Below are 16,250 nucleotides of genomic sequence, written 5' to 3'. Positions count from 1 at the left end.
ATGTGTCTGCATGTATGTGTGTATGTCTATATATATATATATAATGTGTGTGTATGTATGTGTGTGTGTGTGTGTGTGTGTGTGTGTGTGCACGCGGAAAATTTCATCTCGGCACAAAAGTGTCGAACAGATGCTGAGGCAGATTCTTAAAAAATGAATAAAAAAGAAATATCTCTTATCTCCCACACGTGTGCTCGCAAACCCATGATGAAATATGTATAATAAAAGAAATAAAAATTAAAAAAAAAAAAACGGTCCCAATAGTTCTGATGCACATTTTATACGGGCGAGAAAGCAATGAAGACGTCCTAACTGCGGGAGGTCTCCTTTTGTTGTTCCCGTCTTAGTTTCTGTAGTAAAAGTTTTTTTTTTCCTTTTCTCTTCCTTCGTTTTCTTTCTTTCTATGTAATGTCATTCATTGTCATGATGTTAGTTGCTTCTTACTGCATTTTCTTTTCTTCTGTATTTGTGAAGAGACTTGCTCTACTTATTGTTTCGGGCCAGTTGAAGTAGCGAGAATAAGAACATGGAAGAGATGTCTGACTTTTAGAAGGGAGAGGGAAAGTTGGTCGTTTAGTAACGATAAGTGTAGTTGTACAGGACTTAAACGGAAGAAATGATGATGCTTTGGTTAGGTTCTTGAATTCGTGAGGTCCTGAAATCAATGATGGAGAAGTTATAAGATGGTGGAACTACTGGACGTGGTAATACCGAACATTTTTGATGTTTACTCTTTGAAGTGCGTTTGTCTACGAGATAGTTCTTCTCAGATGGAACATTTTCTCTAAACCTCACGCAGAGGTCCCTCATGGTCGTTATATGGTTAGCGTACGTTCCTCGCTGCGAGAGACCGGAATTCGATTCGCTGTTGGAGTACATGTGATTTGAATTTTGTGGCTGTTGATCGGTTTCATATCGCCTTGATACTAAGAAGGATGCTAAACTCTGACTAATCAGTCCATCTAGACCTCACTCATCCTCAATTTCAAAACAATTCTGGCCGCACGGCGTCATTCGACCTCGAAAACCCGTATAGACATTGAGAGGGCGAGTGAGGTTGAGGTAGACGCGATGAGTACTAACCTAATTGAAATTTTCTTCCTTTGGTCCCTTCATGTAATTACACCTCAGGATTTGATTCTGATCTCATTATCTGTGATAAATGCCTTAAAATGGATTTGTGATTAAATGAACCCCATTTCAACCTAAAAATTAGGTTCAGTAAAAAAAAAAAAAAAAAATCTTGGGAATTAAGATTCGAAAGTTGGAATCCTGCTCGCATTATTTGTGCCTATACTGTTAAAATATTGTATATATGACATTCATTTTCTTGGAAATCTTCGTTTTCATTTTTTCTTGTACCAGTCTTAAGATTTAATATCCTATTTATGTATATCGAGTAGCTTGCACAAGATAACTACAAAAGACAATAATATTTCTAGAAAATTCCATGATCTTGTTATGGTTATAACCATGTTTTGTTTGATGAGAAATATTTTCTGCATGATTTGAGAAGGAGAGGTCGGAGACAAAGTAATGGACAATAAAAGTGGCATATCAGTCTTGAGTAGTATTCACTTCTCTGAGAAATACACAAGTTGTTTTTATCTTCATCCAAATCACAAGTGTTCAGTTAGAATGGTAAATGTTGCGTTATAAAGTTTCACATCTGATGAAAGACAGTTGTGATCCGCTATTAGAGGCAGAATTTACAGGTTCAAGAATGAGTAGATAGATGGCGACAAAAGTACAGGGTGATAGATGGGATATGTAATCGATATTATCTAGGTCTATTTCATCCTCTCAGAAAGAAATGAAAATATATCCTCCGCTTGTTTTGTATCTCTGAATCACACATTCTGCTTGATAATAAATAGATCCGATTAAAGCTGCCCAGGAGGCGAAACAATTTTTGTGACGATATGAGACGAGACACCTCAACTGTTTCTCGTAAGTAAATGACTTCACTCAGTTCATGGATGTGTTCTTATCTTTGCTAGGTAGAATTTGTAAGTCCCATTCTCAGTCATTCTTCCAGAATTCACTTTAAATGTTTTTTAGCATTTTATATCCTTACGCATTCACTAAGAAAAATAACCAGTTCCATAAATAAAAATATAGAGTTCTGTGCTGCAAGACGTTAAAGGGAGACATGTATTTCGGGGTCAACAAGCAGGGCCGTAACTTGTGGGGAGGCAAGAGGGGCAAACTACCCCCAGGGAAGCTCCATGTCATTCGAGGCCCATTTTAAGACAAAATTTTCGTACTCCATATACAATACGAACATGAAATTATAAATGAAGCATCAAACAGGTTCACTACAATACGTAAACAAAACAGCACACACAAGGTAAATAAAACAAAAATGTGTCGTGCGCTCATTTGAGTAAAAAATGTCTACTATTACGAGCCCTAGAAATAATGTTTATTCGTATGGCTTTGGGATTTGTTAATATTGTCCCCTTAATTTGTCATGTATGAAACAGGCCCACAGAGTCCATGGGGTCCATGTCTAAAGAGTAAGAAAAAGATGGGGCCCAAGAATTAGAAAAAAACTTTTTGTAGGGGGCCCAAATACGTGTATTAATACTTGTCCCCCCCAGAAAAAATCGAAGTTACAGCGCTGTGAACAAGAAACAAGAAGAAAATGCCGCTGTTTATTTTGGTTTTTATGTAGTGAACAATTAGCAATTAGTAGTGCTAATTTCTGAACAAGAAAAGAAGGTAATGGAAAAAAAGAAAAAACTGGAAATGATAATTTACTAATAACGCTGGTATGTGTTTTTTACTGTTTGAATGATTTTTAATTCACAAATCAGTTCCGTTAATGACTTTACAATATGTAATGATTTCGTTTAAACTCCTTCTGACATTAGAATCCACAAAGAACTATGGCAAGCCACACGGCTTTTTGTTGGTTGGTATGAAGCCAGTACTTCAGACTTCATTCTCACTGCCATTTTTTGCATTTCTATAGAGCGTGATACCTCGTAATTCAAATAGCGTGTCAATTGCGTCAGGACACAGAATCAAACCTGTGGCCATTAGGAGGAGGATGATGATGATGATGATGATATGATAATAATAATAATAATAATAATAATAATAATAATAATAATAAAATAGTAGTTAATTTACTTTAGTAATAGTTCGGAATTTTTAACCATTCGAGCCTAGCAGGAAGGTTAGTGTACGCAGATTATTAGTCAGTAATTCGAATACGGTAGTTTTCTCTTTTGCTTTACGATGATGAATAAGAAAAGATAATTTTGTTCGTAATCGAATCTGTGACCTCACGTACCGAGATTGAAAGTATTCCCAAGACAGGCACCTCGAAGACAGACCGCTTTACCCAATTTAGTTATCAAAGCCACAGAAACAGTAGAACTGGGATAGGATGACTACTTGCCCTTACCCATTACAATATATGTATCTGTTTAGTAGTAAAGAGATTCGTGCAGAACCTTTAATAAATTTTGAATTGATAATAATTATCCTTTATAAACATAAAAAGGTATTTTCTAGTAGTGAGAATGCCAGCGTAAGAATTACGTTAAAAAAATAAGTACAATAACTGCAATGGTCAATAAATGCTGGAATCGGATCTTTATATTCAGACTACCGACTTATTCTTTCCTGTATATACACGTGTGTGTGTAAAAGGCTAAGAGGAGAAAAGAAATTCAGTTCTGATATAGATTGACTTAGAATTTTGCAGTGTAAGTTCTTACCCAACTCCTAAAGAAAAGATTTTCTTATTGAAGAAAATGCACTTCAAAATGTGTGTGGGTGTGTAAATAGGAGAACTTGTAATATTCTTTTTAGCAAAACATTTTATAAAGTATATTACCATCAATGTGATGAACTTGTGCAGTCTTCTGTAGCTTTACTAAATGAGAAGAAGAGCAAATGTCGATTTGTGACGTCAGTGGATTCCCACGAGAACTGCTTTGATCCCTGGACAAACATTCACCTCCCGGGATCCAATTCTCGATAATTAAAGTCTTGGCAGAGCTGGCGAGATGAGCCTCGTGTTTGCGTCCCAGCTTAAACCTCGTTCGTTTGAGGGGGAGATGGCAAAGAGCTTAGCTACAAAAGCAAATTTCCTTCGTTGCAGGAAACTTCAGCGTTCTTCGTTAGGATCAAACTGGAAGAGAATTCTTTTTCCGGCGTATTGTTCTAGTATTAGATTTTTAAAAAAATGCGTAGAAGAGGAATGTAATGCTTTGTTCGTAAGCGTATAAAAAGTCATTGTGGATAAACTCTTTAATTAAAAAGTTTATGCATAAAAAGGAGGATAGTTGGACTTCTCGTTCATATATTTTTCCTCTTTTACCTGTAATTTCTCAAGCACTGTTTATATCTATCTGTCTTTCCTGAGTAGCATAACGATAACACCCTTATCTGTATTTTTCACAAATCGACTTGACCGTAAAGGTATGCCGTTAAAATAATTCTAATACCCGTTATTCGAAGTTTTCATTTGTTTAAACACTAGCAGCGTTCACCCCGCTTCGCTGCGGTCACCCCGGAACGCAATAAACTTTGTTACTTAGATAATTTTTACTTTTTCGCTTTCAAGTGATATGATAAAAACCATAGAAGATTGCAGTAAATGTTAACATTATATCGCCTGTCATTTATGTTAACCCGCCCCGCTTCGCTGCGGTCACCCCCGAACGCAATAAACTTTGTTACTTAGATAATTTTTACTTTTTCGCTTTCAAGTGATATGATAAAAACCATTATAACGCCTGTCATTTATGTTAACCCGCCGAGTGACACGGTCATGCGGGTTGCATATACATACGTTTATTTTTATACCTATGATGAACTAACAAAGGATTTGTACGTAATGGACACCTGAATGGTCAATTATCTCAAGACACTGGTAATTGAAAATTAAAGTGATATGATAAAAACCATCTAGGGTCCAAATCCTAATAACCCCCCAAAAATAAAAGAAATTGGTTCAGCCGTATTAGCGTGATGAGCGGACAAAGGATTTGTACGTTCTCTTTTATATATATAGATAATTCGCTTCAAAAATTGTTTATTCGAATAGCATTTCGAGTTCGAGTACAGAATTACTCGAATTTTAAGATAGCATCTATCAATGGGTTTTGTCTAGGTTTTGTCATTTTCTCCCATATTCTCATTCCACCAATTATTTTGTAATCATTCACTTTAATTATCCGTCTCCTTTAGCCTACAGTGGCCGCAGTGGCTCAATGATAGTGTTTACCTCTGGTGCATGGGGTCCCTGGTTCGATCCCAGCTGGTGCCATGTGAACTTTGTGGTGGACAAACACCGTGTACGTAGGTTTCCTCGGGGTTCCATCCCGCTTCCTCTCTCTTTCTTCATTTCTCATAATCACAGTCTCCTTTAGCATAACCGGCATAACCATGGGACGCAAAGATTTCATTTCATTTTCACTTGAAATTTTAAAAGCATAATAAATAATTACATTTTTCTTCGAGTTTAATGTATGTTTTCAGCACTAAAACTTTATAAGATGTAAACCTATAGCTTAACGCTAGATCTGAACCGCATAAGCTCCCGTCTGAAATCGAACCCGAGTCTTCCGCGTGAAGATGTGTGTGCTAACCGTATAGCCACAAGAAAGATGCTGTATCTGCAAATTTAAGCATGTGATTTGTGGTAGTCTTCTGAGTGCAGAGAAAGATTAAATTAGTTCGAATCATTATTATTATTATTATCTATTAAAATGCTATAAAAACACCTGAATGAACTCTAACCTCTAACTTTGGATTTCAAAACTTTGACTTACGGTTATTTGTAATTTCACGTTTAACAGAGACAATATTTTAAAGTATGTGTACTTTAAATAAATTATTATTTAAATACATCTTTTTTTTAAAAAAAATAAAGTTTATGTTTTAAAGCTATTGTTCAAAAACTTTGTATTTTAATAAGCCGTTTCCAAATTCAATGCAAATGAATTGTGCTGCCATCGTTGGAGTTGTTTTAAACTATGTTTTTGGACGTTTATATGTTTGTGGCCAATCCTTTCGACAATGAGATCTCGAAAACTACAGGCTCTAGAAAGATGACGTTTCACTGATCTATTGCAAATTTTGCATAGACTGTCCAGTTCTAATTGAATATTTAAAAACATGGCCATTATCTCTTTAATACAATTTACGGGTACACTGGACGTGTTGAAATTTAAAAAAAAAAAAAAAAAAAAAACTAAAGCATCATATCCTACGCATTATACATTCCAACACCACATTATTGTATATAGGGGTTGTATATGACTCAGGCGTTTGTTTCATGGCCAAATAATACTGAAAAAGGAAGGATAACCATTTCTCCAGTCTCAGATGAATCTTTATTTTTGGAGTGTTTTCCCCAATGAACATCATATATAACTGACATAATTAATTGTATGTGTAATGTATTTGCTTATTACATAGTGCATGCAAGAAGAAAGAGAACACTGGTCATACATGACTTAGAAACTCCAACCGGAAGTAGGCTTAAATTTTGCAAACGGTGAAAGATATTGAGAAAAAATAATCGAAAAAATCTCCTCTTTATAATACCCCTTGCTTTTTTTTTTTTTTTTTTTTTTTTTTTTTTTTTTTTTTTACATCAAGACGTCTTTCACTTGTGTCTGTAAAGGGACATGTACATATGTTGTGAGGAATGAGAAGGACTCATATGCGAATGATGCGCTGTGTAGAGAGCGCAGGTTCAGCTAGTTATTATTAGTAACAGTAAAGGATATTTTGGGATAGCACCTAAGAGAAATAGAATATTTAATTTAAGAGGGACCAGGTATGCATAAGAGCTTCCATTAACATAAACCATTGTTCGTTATGTATCTCGAGGTCTGTGACATTCTTTAGTGACAATGGGTCAATAGCTCAATATAAACGACATGCACATTAATGCAGCTGTAACGATAGAAGATTCTTAGGTATTGAAGTTAAAATGTGATATATTGGTAATTAATTTCCTTACGGAGTTACCGATTAATGAACTTTGATAGAAGTGAAAAAGATCAAGCACTAGAAGTTTCAATTTCCTTCAGTAGAGGTCAATCGCTGTACGGATCTGCCATCTTACGGCGAGATTTGTAATATCTGCTACCTTTGTTTCAATAATAGAAAATTTGATATGTATAGGTGCCGTTAAGATTGCCATTGCCCGTGAAGATGTTAACGGGTGACTCAACGAACTTGACCAAGATAATCACTGTCGCAAAAAACAGTATTTAAAAAATATCTTTCGTTCAAGAGTTATTGTGTGAACTCGGAACAGACAGATGGACGTCACAAGGAAGTCCGACTTGCGTGATTCTAATAAATTACAACTTTAATATACCTATGAATCTTTCATCATTCCGTCGGAATGAAAATACCTGAAAGAATCAGGGAATTGATTGATCGTGAGAAACCTACACACATGATATGTGAAACAAACTCAAATAATCTTCGTATGCTACAGAAGTTAACAATCTGTCATTGATCCACTATGTTCCTTAACCCTTTCACTGCCATATATTGCAAAATTCTTTCCTTTGAAGGGGAAGGTAGAAATAGGTTAAGTAAATTAGAGTTTGAAATTGACACCCGCTACTGGTTTATTATAAGAATTCTCTAATATAATAACAGAAATACTAGAAATACTATAATACATTTTTTATTGCGAGGTTGAAAAAGGTAGCTCAAGACCTTGCCGCCTTGTGGTAGGATCATACAGAGCTCCGGGTAAATTAGGTAGAATAATGTAGGAACCCCAATGCTCCGAAGCAAGCAGTGAGGGGTTAAGCGTTGCAGAGCCCCGAAACAAGCTAAGCAACTGAGGTTAGAATCTCGACAGAGCTCCGAGCAAGCTAACCAGATGGAAGGAAAGCGTAGAGTCCCGCAGCAGACTAGAGGCTTTGAGGTTGGGTTTCTCCTAAAGCTCCTGGCAAGCTAGAGGAGAGGAGACTAATTGCAGATTGGTGATCGCCGTTATATCCTCTCCATTATTTATATATATATATATATATATATATATATATATATATATATATATATATATATATATATATGCGCTCCAGGCGACGGTGGCGTTGCTGCTCCCATGTTGTTATGTGACTTGTGGATGGTGCTGGTGATCTGTTATCAACGTGTAGTAATCAAACATGAAGTGTAGTACTTCAACGTAAATACATGTGATTGTTGATTACAAACAGGAGCACGTGTTATTGTCTATAAACACAAGCACAATGCACAGACGTGCTCAAATTATTAGACTCACGCTCGAAAAATGCAAAATCGATATAGGCTTTCTAATTTCAGAGTTCTAGAACATTTAATGGTTAAACCACTAATGTAGGATCCTTCATTTGTTTACTGTGCAGTTGAAGTGGTAATATCACCGTTGAACAGCAGATAGTATGTGTGGGTGGGGAAATTCTGAAAGTGGTGTTTCAGTTGTAGATAGCTATTGTTGTTCCTATCAACAAGTTACAGTCTGAAGTGTTGTGGTTGCTGTCGTAAGAAGGTAACGACATTCAAAGTGTTCAACAGTTCGAATGGGCCAGTTTAAAATGATTGCGACGTGTTTCGTGTATCAATCTTTTATTCTGTGTAGTTCTGTAATTGCAGCATAATGGGAAAAGCATAAGACCTTTCTCCGCGTAAAATGAAAGTTAACAGAATACTTCTGGTAGAAATAAGATATACACGGCAATACATTGCTAGTAGAGTTGGGATAGAACAAAAATCTGTGAGTAGAATCTCTGTTGAAATGAACAAGAGCCAAAATAGGGTTGGAAGTGTGGGCAAAATCCAAAGCTATCGCTGAAAGGTATCAGAAAACTAAAAAGATTGGCCCTGGGAAACAGAAGTGCAACTTCCAATATACTTAAAAATGAAATGAAATCTTTGAGTTTTACGTCCCACGGACCAATAGACTTAAGGATAAAAATGACTGGTGCAGGCATTTGGCCTGAAAGTGTTCGAAGGATTCGTTGTACCGAGGGAATAAAAGAACACGGTCAAGAAAGAAAACAAAAATTAGAGTCTACACCAATCATGGCAAAGAAGTGCCTCGAATGGACACGAGGTCTAGAATATTGGACTGCAGACGATTGGAGAACTGGAGACGATTGGATTGGTGTGTTTCAGTGATGAATCATGTATCTTTGTGCCTGATGAATCTTGACCTGAGAGGAATTCAAGTTGGAGTGTCTTTAATAAACCATGGAGCATCCTACTTCAGTCTTGGTCTGGGGTGTGATCTCTGTCTTCGGGCCTGGAAGACTGTATATAGTAGAGAGGATAATGAAGCACGAGCAATACCTACAAGTTTTTCAAGAACAACTGCTTTCCCAGGCTGCACTCTCGTTTGATGACGTACAATTCATCTTTATGTATGATGGAGCTCCATGCCACCGGGCCAAAGCTGTGACAAAATTTTTCGAGGACAACGAAATTAGTGTTCTGTTCGTGGCCAGGCACTAGTACTGATATTAATCCGATTGAAAACTTTTGGAGCTTCATGAAAGAAAACCTAGAGAAGAAGTACATTAGAACCAAACTTCAATTGATCAAGCAGGCACGTAGCCAGGATTTCGTGAAGGGGAAGGTCCGTGACATAAAATACTGTGGTCGTCACAAAAGGGGACCGATCACTCTAAACTATTTTACTGGAACATATATTGGTTCGTTTAGCCAGAATTTCGTAACGGGGGGGGGGGACATGAAATTCTGAAGGCCCAGGAGCTCGATCAATCTAAACTACTTTACTATCAACATATATTAGTTTGTTAGGACAATAAAATGAGGATATGTTGGGAAGTATTTTAATAACAAACTATGAAGAAATTTCGAGCAAAATAATAAAAAAAAAGTATTGAAAAAGATTTTGCAATATTTACGTCCTTCTCCTGTTTATTCAAACATAACAATTTTCCTTTCGTTATGACCTCAATTATTATAAAAAGTACATACTGAATACTGTCTTGTAAACTATCTTCTAATATAAATAAAATAAAGAGTTTGTGTGTTTGTCTGTCTGTCTGTCTGCGGCCTGGGGTCCAGACGAGTGGACCGAGAGTTACCAAATTTTGGTCAGGGGTGCCTTGGTCCAGGCTCCAGATCAAGACGAAGCGTTTTTTTTTTTTTTTTAAATTTCGAAACAATGGGGTCTCAGGGGAGCGTTTACCGGAACCGGCTTGGGAACCAGACAAATTGACCGAGAGTTACCAAATTTTAGTCACGAATACCTTGGTCCAGGCTCAAGACCAGAGTTAAACGTTTTTGTCGAAATTCGAACCAGGGGGGTCTCAGGGGGACGTTTACCGGGACATGTAAAAGTAGTAGAAAATGACCGATATTTATTTATTTAACAATCACCAGATACAGCTCAGAGGCCATTTTACATTGAATATCCAACAACATTAACAATGGAAAGGATTTGGGAAGGTATCGGCCAGGGCCTGTTTAGTAGGTGCCATCCCGTCATTTGCCTGGTAGGACTGAGGAAAAACCCTGGAAAAACTCAGTCAGGATTGTAGGCAGCGGGATTCGAAGCCACGACCTCCCGAATGCGAAGCCAACGCTCTACCACTTGAGCTATTAGTGTCGAATTCATATTTTCGCGGTCGATGAAATCAATGGTAAAACTCCAGTCGCATTAACTTCCAAATTCACGCTATTCGGCTCCTGGCCGGGGGTCACCGGAGGGGGGTGAGATACCAAGACATATAAAAGTAATCCAAAATGACCGATATTAGTGTCAAATCCATAGTTTTCGCGGTCGCTGAAATCAATGGTGACACTTCCATTAGCGATGACTTGCAAGTATGCGGGCCGGGAGTCAGCGGGAGGTGGATACCGAGACAAGTAAAATATAGCCCAAAATGACCGATATTAGTATCAAATCCATAGTTTTCACGGTCGCTGAGATCAAGGGTGATACTCCCACAGGCGTTGACTTCCAAATACAGCCCCTGTGCGAAACATGTGTATATTCAACTAATTTTACAATATATGCGTTCCTTTCTCTGTTGAATCAAATGCTAACAGAACTTACTTTCAACATAATTTTTTGTTTTTATTATTCCGTCAACTACTGTCGGTTCCAAATGACAGGTTAAAGGAGCAACAGAAAATTGTTCTTGAAATAACATGTTTGATACTGCAAGGATGCGATGAAGGAAAGTTATGATCAAAAATGTCCACGGTGTTACACAACGGCACTTATTCCTTCGAAAGCTTGAAATCTCCCTGACTAGTAGCAGGAATTCTGAGAATTCCATAACTTTTCTTGAAATATCAAATTCCCTGACTCTTCCAGAATACCTCGCTTACCTCGCCACCATATTGCAAGTAATACAAATCTCCTCATAAGAAAGAGTAAGCAAAAGCTTCCTGTAGTTTTCTTTTTAATTTTTAACGCTGATCCTTCTTTTTGTCATTTCATTTTGTTTTAACCTTCCTTAATTTTTTCATTTCTGGTCTCGAAGGGGGGGGGGGGGTCCGGACCCCCCGGACCCCCCCTTGGCTACGTGCCTGGATCAAGGAGATCAACAATTTGTGGTTCACGATGCTGATCAATCACGGAGATCAATCACGATGCTGAATTGAAGGCAAAATGTGCTAAACTTGTACATAAGATGCCATAAAGGATAAAAGACAATAAAGAATAAGGGATTTCATAAGAAATATTAATCTTTGTGTGAGAGATAATTTTCTTGCAAGTATTCCAATTAATTTTTTGTTTCCAATTTGGATATACACACTTTATAGTAATTATATTTGAATGTTATGTACGCATTTGTTTTATTGATATTGAAAAGCATATAACATACCCACTAGAAATTAGGACAGAGTTACAAAGTAGTAATTTGGACTAAATTCGAACGTATTTTCTCACGTAATATTGTAAGAACAGTAAAATATTCAGTAACTGAATATTGAGTCTAATAATTTGAACACGTCTGTACAAGAGAGTAATAAGTCTTGCTATATTGTGGTACATATCTATATATATTACATCACAACAAAGCAAATTAACATTGAAAGTACATTCTGTCGTGTTGGACTGTCTGCAGCCATCTTCCGGCCAGTTTCTGGATTACATGTCTTGTCCTTAAAGGCAAAGAGTTTAGTCACTGATGTTTCCACCTCCTGCTGGGTGATGAAGCACCGTGATTTCAGGAAGTACATCATAGACTGAAACAGTTAGTAATCCGAAGGGGCAAGGTCAGGACTATATACCGGGTGTGGTATCGCTTTGATGCCATCAAGTTCCTGGATTTTTGTTGCGCTGTTCGAGCCTAGTATGGTTTTACGTTATCCTGTTCAAGCATAGCACGCTTTCAGTTCACCAATGCAGGATATTTTTGACATAGTACAGCATACACCATTTGGACTATTTGGAATAAAGATCTTAATTGATAGGCCTAGTATGACCGTTAGGAACAAGCTCGATTTGAATTACTCACTCATAGTTTCACCACACACAAAGGGCATGACTTTATGCTCGAAACGGCCATGTTTCACGACTAGTTCTGGGAGTTGCTGTGCTGTGACTCACTGCACATTCCCCTTTCGCATAACAAATATTTATAGAGTTCTACCGCAGCTTATGCCCAAATTCAAGTCAAGTCCCAGCAAGTCATACAGTAACAGTTCACGTATCAAACGTTGTTGAGCATTCATCATCACTGCCACTTAAAACTGACTGATGGTACTGACGGAATGGCTGTTTCGTGTTAAATTGTCCGCTTGCTCTACTACCTCTTGGGTTAGTTTGACCTGACACTTGCGATCGATTGTAGCGTATACGCGCGTTTGCTGTTTCTGTTCTTGAAATTTGTAAAACTTATATATTTCGGACCATACCACATGAGTGTATGGTTATTTTGAGTAAGGACCCATCAAAACCATGCGCACTAAATTTACACGCCAATTCTTTTAGGAATGGTGGGAGCATGGACGTATGTCTCATTAGTATTTTTGCGTGGGACGTAATTATATCCTATTGTAATGAAATAAATGGACATCCTGTATTTAATTATATGTATTGAAATTAAAAAAAAAAAACTCTCGCAATGTGATAATAGTTACAGAAGTTTGACGAGTTGAAGTCTTAACTCAATGACCATCACTTGATCGGTACATTCAAATTGAAGCAATTTTATGTTAGATATTTTTGAAGTTAATTTTACCAGTGGTTGTACCAGAAACTATGGTGGAACACACATGTCCAGTTGGTAGCGAAAGGATAGAGAAAATGCTTGAATTATGTGCTTCTTTCAATAGAAAAATGATCGCCAAAGGATGCTTCACTTCTCAGGTGTGAATTGATTGCAACTTAGACGCAACTTAATCCAGTAAATTTAGATTAAGTATGTAATTAATTCGGTACCATCATTGGTCCAGTTTGAATCCATAAACTTAGATGTATTTAGGAAAGTAATTTTTAAGTGAGCATATGCGGATTAAAAATTGTGTTTTGAATCATTGAGATGGTCGTCGCGAATTCCGTTGTTTCCCTTTTCGTCTTCAGTGAATGAGCGGAACGCCTCTAACGAGTCTCCTCCTCTTTATCGGTTTTCGATATTTAAACTCCCAGCATTCCAATCTGGTTAATGGATAGCTCAGTGTTTGTCTAAGCTTAGATTTTTCATGTAGTGGTTGGAAAAGAAGCTTTTTTTTTTTTTTAGTTTCTTCTTTCTTTTCTGTATTTCTTTTTCAGTAAACCTTGGTTTTCAAACAACGTATCTACATAGAATATTCCTATTTCATCGTAAAAGAATGTTATCTATCATAGTGTTATTGCAGAACGTTAGTGGATGTAGAACGAAAGGGGCTAAAAAAAAAAAATCATTATTTCCGTTGAACATTGGGGGAAAAGTAAAATGTGTGTTATAGTGAATTTCATGATGCGAATAAAGTATTCCTGTATCTGTATACAGGGAGCTGCAAAGGTTTTCTCGATTTGTAATTATTCAAGTAAACACGTTTAGGATAAAACGCAAAATCCAATTGGTTAATGTTTACAGAATTTTCTCTTACATCAGCAGAAGAAAAACTGGAATCCTTTGTTTACAAAATTAAACAGATTCGCAACATTTAGAAGGAAGAGCAAAGCTTTATAATTGCTATTAATTTTTTCTGCATATTCTAAATTTATGTGTGAAAACTGAAAAGTATCCTATACAAATTATTTTCGATTGAGAGTACAAAAGACGTAGAAAAAATGTATCGATTTTGTAACATTGGTTCAGTGAACGAATTTTATCCACCTCGACTACACTACTAGGTAATCCGAAAAATTCCGTAGAAAAACAATGCAGTACTCCTGACACGAATTATGTCTGCACGATTTCAGTGGAAGCTGTTCCTTGTACTTTTTTAGATTTTTATTCGTTTAATATAAAAAGCTCTACCCACAGCACTTAAGTGTGCGACTTTTTTCAATATTATGTTCCGTTAAAATTCGCAAGTCTGAAAGGGTTCTTCAGATTTTTTGTGGTGAGTTGGTCCAAACAAAAGTTACACAAGCACTGTACTAGTTCTGTTTTTGTGAGTAATCTCTGATATTGTCTTACCGTAAACATGGTGGTAATATAATGTTATTCTATAATGTAAGGTAAGGTTATATTATAATGTAAGGTTATAACCAGCTACTTTACTATCCTAAGATTATCACATCCAAAATATTATTTGATGAGTCAGTAGATCAGTTCTCTTAGTAATGTTTGTTAAAATACTTTTCGTCGTTTAATTTCAGGTCGAAGAAATTGGAATTCAAATTCAGCCATGCCTTATTCCTCGCATTCACGATCAAATACGTGGGAACAATCCAGGTAAGACTATTAATGTACTTCGTTTCTCAAATATGTTTATCTTCTTTTATTTTAATATCAAGACCAAAAGTATGACAAGAAATTGTTTGATTGCACGAATTAGTTACACAGTTTTCGTTTTAATATGTGTACCACATAGCAACTACTTTTTCAATGTACTAATGTAATAGTTCTCAAAACATATACTTAAGCATTTACTGATTTCAGTTAGAGAAATATGTTTGCCTCTTGCGTACCTAAGCGATAGTTCGATTCATAGAAGAAAATGACCCCGAAAGGTAATTATAAGCTCACAGGATTCTAAAAAAGAATAGTAGAGCCAGATGGTCTTCGAAATGTATCTTGAAAGGTGCTGATGTATAAGTTTGTCTCTGTAACTCTGACGTGTTCTAATATTTGCTTTAACCTCATTACAACTATGTTGTGTCAAGCTTTTATGCAAATGGAATATTGTGAATATATTGGGTTGAGGAGTAATTCATTAGCCTTTTTTTTTAATTTGTTAAACAAACTGTAACTACAATAGTTTAATGGAGTCGATTCTCCGTTCTTATTTACGATTTTCTTCCATTGTTCAATAAATTTTTCGATGTCTCGGTAATAGAAATATTTCGATCTTTACTTAAAGAATTCTTCGAACCAAGTCCTCAATACCACGTCATTATTGAACGAAAGAGATTAAAGTGTTCGAAAGAGATTAAAATCTAACGACATCAAATCTGGAGTGTGTGAAGTACGAGGCAGAACTTTCCATTCTAGTTCTTGAATTGTGGCTTTGGTAGTATTGGCGATGAACGTTGTCGTGATGCAGAAGAACGCATTTCGCCTATTCGAATGCAACTAGAAACACGAATATAAAGTCAGCTTTTAGATATTTTTAAATCTGAGCAAAAGTATTGCTCTACAAATTGTGTTATGTGCTTGCCATGCTCCCGTAAACACGTCTCCCATGAACGGTGAACATTCAAAATAGTTTCTGGAGTTTTAGCATCACAGGCCTCAGTGGTTAGTTGACGAAGGTGTGTATACCACGTATTGGAACTGTATAAACTATTGCCTTCAGATGACTCAAAAAGTAAAAATCAACGTAAGAAAGGTCTGGGGACCTTGGTGGCCACTCCGTTTGTCCTCGTCTGCCAATCCATCTACTAGGAAATTGGATATCAAGAAAGTGCTTAACCATGGTCTTATAATGAGGCGGTGCTTTGTCATGTTGGAAAAATTGTGGGAAACACACGCATATACGCTGAAGGTAAGATATGATCGCGTAACAAGTGCAAGTAAGTGTCTGAATTCAGTGTCCCCTCAATGAAAAATGGACCTATGATATGGTTGTCCCAGGGCTCTTAGCGAGTCACTTTTTTAAATTAAAAATTACTTTTCTTTTCAAGTTGGTCACTAAAAGTTACT

The 16,250-nt window shown here is 36.6% G+C and overlaps 1 protein-coding gene across 1 annotated transcript in view; it reads left to right on the top strand.

Moving 5' to 3' along the window:
- Rat1 (5'-3' exoribonuclease 2 Rat1) overlaps positions 1-16,250 on the top strand; it is a 308,185-nt gene that overhangs the window by 259,160 nt on the left and 32,775 nt on the right. Inside the window, exon 19 of the mRNA XM_081730827.1 lies at positions 14,765-14,840. Coding sequence (XP_081586953.1) covers positions 14,765-14,840 — 76 coding nt within the window. The remainder of the gene's footprint in view (positions 1-14,764; positions 14,841-16,250) is intronic.

Source organism: Thermobia domestica, chromosome 11 (genome assembly GCF_964235325.1).
Source record: "Thermobia domestica chromosome 11, izTheDome1.hap1.1, whole genome shotgun sequence".
Lineage (NCBI taxonomy): Eukaryota > Metazoa > Arthropoda > Insecta > Zygentoma > Lepismatidae > Thermobia > Thermobia domestica.
This window is presented reverse-complemented; position numbering and strand designations above follow the sequence as displayed.